We start from the raw sequence: 7,485 nt of genomic DNA on the forward strand, positions 1-7,485 counted from the left end.
TGATGATTCATTGTTTTGTTTCTAGTTTTTAAGGGTTTTACAGCGCTTGCAACACATTTAGGTTATATCAGCGCCAGTAAAAAGGAAGAAAATGGGATAGTAAAAAGTTCTAGAATTACAAATAAAACACCCAAGAAAAAGTAAGACATAGGGGAACTGGGAACAAATAGGGATCAGATGTAGATTCCAAGAGCATACCACCAATGTACTTAGTTTGAGATCACCTATAAGTCTCATCCAGACACAAGCACAAAATCCAACAAAGAGGAATACACTCAAATGCTTACATTATAAATTCAAAATAACAAATATAATAATACATTTAACAGAGAGATGATTTACAAGGAAAAAAATATAATCTCCCAAAACAATAATTATGCATTTGACTGTTTCCCTCCCAGCCAAGCACTATGGCCAGGGCCAGGGCAAAACCAAGTAATCTCATTCCAAGACAAAGACAGAAAGCAAATTGGAAAACAGATATAATGGGAAAGAAGAAACACGAAGTGCCACCCTGTCCACTATGGACCGTTCAGGAACTAATCTTGAAATAAAACCTGCCACGTGTAAAAGCCCCAGAATATATTGTCAAAGAATTTATAAAGAGTTTGTCAAAACTAAATTTCGTGACAATAGTAATGATGATAAAAATAAATATGACAGTGATGGTAACACAATAATGAAATTATTTTGAAGATAATAATGAATACTTTGAAATTCCTTTCTTTTTCTTCTTTTTTTTTTAGACAGTCAAATGCCTGTCTCGGTGGTTTCTTCAAGAAAGTCTATAAATAGAAATGTAAGAAAAGTTACTCAGTTTTTGCTCAACTGTATGAGATACCTCAACATCAAATTTTAGCCCGTATAATTAAGCTCATTGACAAGTATCATTTGATTATAATTCATTATCACAGATTATACATGTATTACATGATAACAGACGACCAGGACTTCTCACCAACTCTAAACGTTCCAAGACTCTTTGTCAACTACGACCATCACCGTCGGTATCAGCAGACTAATCTCCTTCCATGTGCTCTCAAAGAGTCTAAAAACGCTCTTAGACTTATAATTGGTCTCGATAACTATGGCAAGCTTTGAAAAGCTCCTTGATTTGATTTTACCATTGCGTTGGGAATTTTTAAATTATTGAGATCATGTTAACCAAGCTGTACAAATGTATTTATGTCTTTATTGTTTATTATTGGCTGAGGAAGGGTTTTGAGCCCGAAATTTTTAGTGTTTGGTATTTTGTTCTTTTTTGAAGCTGTTATATTCAATTTTGTTTATTACTTTTTAGTCCACACCTTCTAGCAGCCTCGTATCACTTTTTGACTTGTGTTAGTTTCTCTCCTGTATTGAAAATAAAACAAGGGTAGTGTGTCGTATCTCGACCACCCTATACACGCCTACTATTTATAACACAGAAGACAAGAGATAATAATAAATAATGATGATATATCAATAAAAACTGTACAGATTAGAGGGAATATATCATAGATAAAAAAGATATATAAGGATTTACAGAGAATCTGTATATTACACGGCCCTCAAAGTCGGGCGTGTAAGATGGCACGCAGTTCATATTTCTACACATCCATGAAAAACAATAAAATTGGCAGCTACTTACGCATTACTCAAAATGTCAAACTGATTCTCTTGCTGTGTATGTTTGTTTTTGTTCTTTTTGTTTTTCCCTTTTATTTTAGTAACACTGGCTCTAAACTATCGGAACAAACGCCCGTATGAAATATTTCCCCGGCGAGCATAAAAGCGTATCCAGAGGAAAAAAAAACATAAATTTGATCATGTTTTGAATTTTACACATTCTGATCACAAGGCATATGAAAAGTTCTAGCCAGCATGAAGAATAAATGTAATGATTTTCTTTGTTTAGAACCAAGATGGCCGCCGTTGCCGGGCGGCTTGACATCAGACTATTGAATCCAATTCTCAACATAATCAAGATAGCACTTTATCAGGATGGGCTTCAATAAAAAAGTCTGCATCCAAAATATGCCCTCAACGGAATGAAATGATACTTAAATCAAAGTCTTAACTCTTTCAGCGCTGGGCTATATTCGCATTTCCATTCCGACACAAAATGGCTGACACCTGATTGAGGCAGCATGAGAATGATTTGTTTTTGTTTTTAAGGGTTTTACGGCGCTTGCAACACATTAAGGTCATATCAGCGCCAGTAAAAAGGAAGAAAATGGGATAGTAAAAAGTTCTAGAATTACAATTAAATCACCCAAGAAAAAGTAAGACAAAGGGGAACTGTGAACAAATAGGGATCAGATGTAGATTCCAAGAGCATACCACCAATGTACTCAGTTTGAGATCACCTATAAGTCTCATCTGGACACAAGCACAGGATCCAACGAAGAGGAATACACTCAAATGCTTACACTATACATTAAAAATAACATAATAATACATAACAGAGAGATGATTTACAAGGAAAAAAAATATCATCTCCCAAAACAATAACTATGCATTTGACTGTTTCCCTCCCAGCCAGGACCCCAATCAGGGCCAGGACAAAACCAAGTAACCTCATTCCAAGACAAAGACAGAAAGCATGTTGGAAAACAGATATCAGAGGATAGAAGACACAGTATGTACCTCCCTGCCCGCTATGGGAGGTCAGGATCCCCACCCAGGCATGAGAATGACAAGCTAAGTCAAAATGACATTCGAATTCTGTGCAAAATCTCAATTAAAATAGCCCCCTAGGCACAATTGAATGTTCTGATAAAAGAAATGATACCATTGGTTCAATTTATAGTACTTTTGTAGACAGTAGGATTGGATTACATTACTGTTTTTTCCTTTTCAAGACTGGCCGCACTGTGCGGCCATTTGCCAGTAGAACAGATTCTGCTCTGGCTGCACAGTGCGGCCAATGGTGCTGAAAGAGTTAAGCATAATGTCCCCTGAAACCAAGATTTCCTTTCCTACAAATTCTGATAAGAACTAAACAAGAATATAATATTGTAAATATGATCAAAATAACACAAAACGCTGTTTATAATTTATAGCTATAACAATCATCAGCATGGACATATAACATTATCATTCTATCTTGAGTACTACAATAATTAGTCATATTCCAACTCCCCCCCCCCCCCCCTTAAAATATGCTCAAACATAAATATCATAATTAGTGTGAATGAATACAATATTTAAACAAAAATGAAGATAATCATAAATTTTGTTTCAATCATCAGTTTTAACAAAAAAATTAGATAATTAAAAAGTAAATCAATTTCAATAACAAGTGAGAGAAAAAAGATAATGGCAAAAATATATAAAAATCAACACAAGTAGAGAATATCTCCATCAACAATTTATTTATTGCAGTTTTCTTATGACATCAGTAGGTATATCAACTATAGACTATTCCAGTCGGACTCGGACTATTTGGTTGTTTTTGTTTTTAAGGGTTTTACGGCGCTTGCGACACATTTCGGTCATATCAGCGCCAGTAAAAAAGAAGAAAATGGAATAGTTAAAATATTATAGATTTACAATTAAAGCACCCAAGAAAAAGTATGACAAAGGGGAATGGTACAAATTGGGAACAGATGTAGATTCCAAGAGCACACTATCAGTGTACTTAGTTTGAGATCACCTAAAAGTCTTAACCAGACACCAACATAAGTCCCCACTAAGAGGAACATACTCAAATGTTTACAAATCATATGTTAAGAATAAAAAAATAAAATAACATTACATGAGAGAGATGATTTACAAGGAAAAAAAAACCATCTCTAAAATCTATAACTATACATTTGACGTTTCCCTCCCAGCCATGGACTCTGGTCAGGATCAGGACAAAACTAAGTAATCTCATTCCAAGACAAAGAGAGAAGGCAATTGGAAAACAGATAGAGGGATAGAAGACACAGCAAGTACCTCCCTGCCCAATATGGGAGGTCAGAAACCCCACCCAGCAGTTTTCTCATGACATCAGAATATCAAATATAAACTATTCGACTGGACTCGGACTAAAAGCATTGATTTTTGCAAGACATTTGACTTCAAATATGAATGAATTAACCCGTAACTCCTGAACTCTGGAAAAACAAACCATGTATTTATAAATTTGGCTTGAAAAATTTTGACTGCAAATATGAATGGATTAACTAGTTTACTGCAATACTCTGGTAAAAACAGGTATTTATAAATTTGGCCAGAAAAATGTTCAACTTCAAATATGAATGGATTAACCCGTTAACTGCCATACTCTGGAAAAACATTTATTTATGAATTTGGCCAGAAAATTTTTTTGACATCAAATATGAATGGATTAACCCGTTAACTTGCCATACTCTGGAAAAACATTTATTTATGAATTTGGCCAGAAAATTTTTTTGACATCAAATATGAATGGATTAACCCGTTAACTTGCCATACTCTGGAGAAAAAAACAAACATGTATTTATGAATTTGGCCAGAAAACTCATCCTTCAAATAGTGATTGATTTAAATGACCCTCGTCTTTGCAAAAACAATCAAACTTGGGACATTGGGAAGTCTTTAACAAAGTTTTCTGGCCAAATTTTTAAATACGGATTTTTTCAGAGTACGGCAGTTACTGATTAAAATGACTCCCAACATGTTAAAATTAAATTTGACGACTTCGCAGGTTGGAGAATTTTTCACAATCTCGACAAGTCGGGGCTTCTCTTAATCCATTGAATTTAGAAGTGAAAGTTTTCTTGCAAACCCCCCCCCCCCCCCCCCCAAAAAAAAAAAAACCAAAAAAAAAAAAAAAAAAAACCCAAAAAAACAAACTCATTTGTAAAATAATATCAAAGTAATTAAATGTGAAAGACAAAACTGAGCAAATGTAAAAAATGTTCAATGAAAGCCAAACCAAAATGAAAAAAAAAACAAACAAAAAAATCCCTCAAATCAAAATACCAAAAAGAAACTCCAGTACAACCAATCAAACCCAGAGCTCATTTTTACCCACGATATATCATTTATTTATTTGTTTTATTTGAACAATTATAAATATCAAATCAATTAAGTGTTGAATGAGTTGATGCAGTGGGGAAGTTAAGTCACTTACTTATAGATTAAAGAACCATAAGTTCAAATCCCTATGTAAAAAATGAAACTGTTGCTACTTGAAGCCAGAAGGAAAATATAACGATAAGTTTTGAATTGTAATGAGATATCTCATTCATTCTAGTGTTTTTATTCATCGTGTTTTGTTGATAAAGGGGAAACCCATAACATCCACAGTATCTGTCTTCGTCTAATAAATTAAAGCTTACAATTCAATACTTATCATAATATCTTATGTAGATAATGAGTCTCTTTTTTTTTCTCCTTATAATCCAAATATATAATTTATATATCAATGAGCAGCTTTTAAAGTAAAGCTGACACACTTGAAACAGCATAACAAAGCTCTATGGTGAGGCTGAGGACCTAAAGCGGACCACAGACTTCATAGCAGATATCGGACTGCAGCCATAGATGTCCATCAGAGGAACGAAGAAGAAGAAGAAAAAACAGCATATGTCTCAGAAAAAAAAAAATAGAATTGAAAAGATTAACAATAAGCATTCAGATTCTATTCTTTTTGATTGGTCTTTAATAAGTTGTAAAACCGTTAAGACCTCAAGCACCAAAGAGTTCCCTATCACATGCAGCCACTATCCCAGCCGTCATCAATCGTTGTTCACCCTTAAAGCTTTTCCCTTAACATCCAAATTAATTGGTAAACGACTAAGTTAAATATTTACAATATTATTTGGTCTTTGTTCTCTTGATTCTCTCAGACATCAACAGCTCGTCCTGTAAAAGTTTCAACGTCTGCAAAAGAGATTCTTTCTCCTTGGACACTGTCAACAAATCGTCTTCCAACCGGACTATCTGATGCTGAAGTCTCAAATTCTCCCTCTCCATCTCTTCCCTGCCTGAATCGACAGCGTCTGACAACAACATGGCCGAATGAGGAGATGGCTGAGGCAGCACGTGATTACCCATCAAACCACTACTCCCCCCACCCCTCAACTCGGAAATACCAGAGGAAGACGAAGGACTTCCGGACAGCATGTCGGAGGTAAAACTTTGTCTTTTAGTAAAAGGTTTTGAAGAGCTCCCCCCCGACATGCCACCGATACCACCTACACCACTGCCGATGGAGGCTGAATCTTGCATATCCCTCCATTGTAAGATTTGATGCTCGTACAGTCGATTTGCTCGCCGCACTTCTTCCAGCTGTCGCTTCAGCAACACGTTTTCGTTTTGAGATGCCATGAGAAGAGCTAAAGTTCCATCGGGGCTGGTCAAAGGAGAAGTGGCATGATTCACTAACTGGGGCTTGTAGGTTGTGGCAGGAGAAGGGAAGATATTGCCACTGCCGGCAGGTGACGAGGGGAACTTAAAAGCCGTGTTGAACTTTTCTCCCTTATTTGGACCAGGACTGTAACCCATTGGACCTGTAAATGTAAGCACATCGATAAAAGTTATCTGTAAATGTAAGCACATTGATAAAAGTTATCTGTAAATGTAAGCACATAGATAAAAGTTATCTGTAAATGTAAGCACATAGATAAAAGTTATCTGTAAATGTAAGCATATAGATAATAGTTTTCTGTAAATGTAAGCAAATTGATAAAAGTTATCTGTAAATGTAAGCACACAGATAAAAGTTATCTGTAAATGTAAATGTAAGCACATAGATAAAAGTTATCTGTAAATGTAAATGTAAGCACAAAAGATAAAAGTTTTCTGTAAACTGGAATAAGCCTACTGGTAAGTTTCTAACAATGGCTAAAACTACGAATTTCTGGCTCCAATTTCATAACTCGATGAGCATCTCAAAGTCAATAAAACTTATTTAAAATGACCATTGATGTCAGACAACATAATTGTAAGAATTTAGGAATATTATTTATTCTTTGTGAAAGTAAATTGTTGATTTATAAAATTAACTATAGCGACTACAAATTTTTTCTCAAAAAAAAAACTACGAATTTTTAAAATTTTTAAGTAGGCTGGTCTGAATCTGGTAATCTGATCCCAACTTTAATTTTTCTACAAACAAGTCAAAGTGTGAACCTGCTATATGGAACATTCCATCCTTGGTTCTGTCAATGCAGATATGTTTGATGCACATGTTCACTGGTACAGCCCCTGGGGATGTTATGTTGGCAGGAGGCCTGTCTTCCTGTTAGCCAAATGAAGAATAACAAAAAATACAAAATGTCGTATCAAGACAATTGACATGATCGAAATATTTCTAATCAAAAATAAAAATAAATGTGGAACTATACACCATTTTTGTGGGGCTGTTAGCTCAGTCAGTAGAGCACTCACCTTACACACAAAGGGAAAGAGATCGATCCTGGTTGAAGGTTGACGTCGAGATTTTTTTCAGGACCTTCCACTTCCAGTCTGTGGGGTGAAAAGGCTGAGTGGTTAAAATATTGCACTGTGATCCGGAAAAGGCCCCGGTTC

General features: G+C 35.2%; 1 protein-coding gene across 1 annotated transcript in view; it reads right to left on the reverse strand.

Annotated features, from left to right (window-relative positions):
• Nucleotides 1–721: 721 nt before the first annotated feature.
• LOC144978021 (uncharacterized) overlaps nt 722–7,485 on the reverse strand; it is a gene marked incomplete in the record, with an annotated part of 137,858 nt that continues 131,094 nt past the window's right edge. Inside the window, 2 exon segments of the mRNA XM_078923471.1 lie at nt 722–6,464; nt 7,087–7,195. Coding sequence (XP_078779597.1) covers nt 5,770–6,464; nt 7,087–7,195 — 804 coding nt within the window.

This window comes from Berghia stephanieae, chromosome 8 (genome assembly GCF_034508935.2).
Source record: "Berghia stephanieae isolate SIO BIC M18660-M18661 chromosome 8, UCSD_Bste_1.3, whole genome shotgun sequence".
Taxonomy (NCBI): Eukaryota; Metazoa; Mollusca; class Gastropoda; order Nudibranchia; family Aeolidiidae; genus Berghia; species Berghia stephanieae.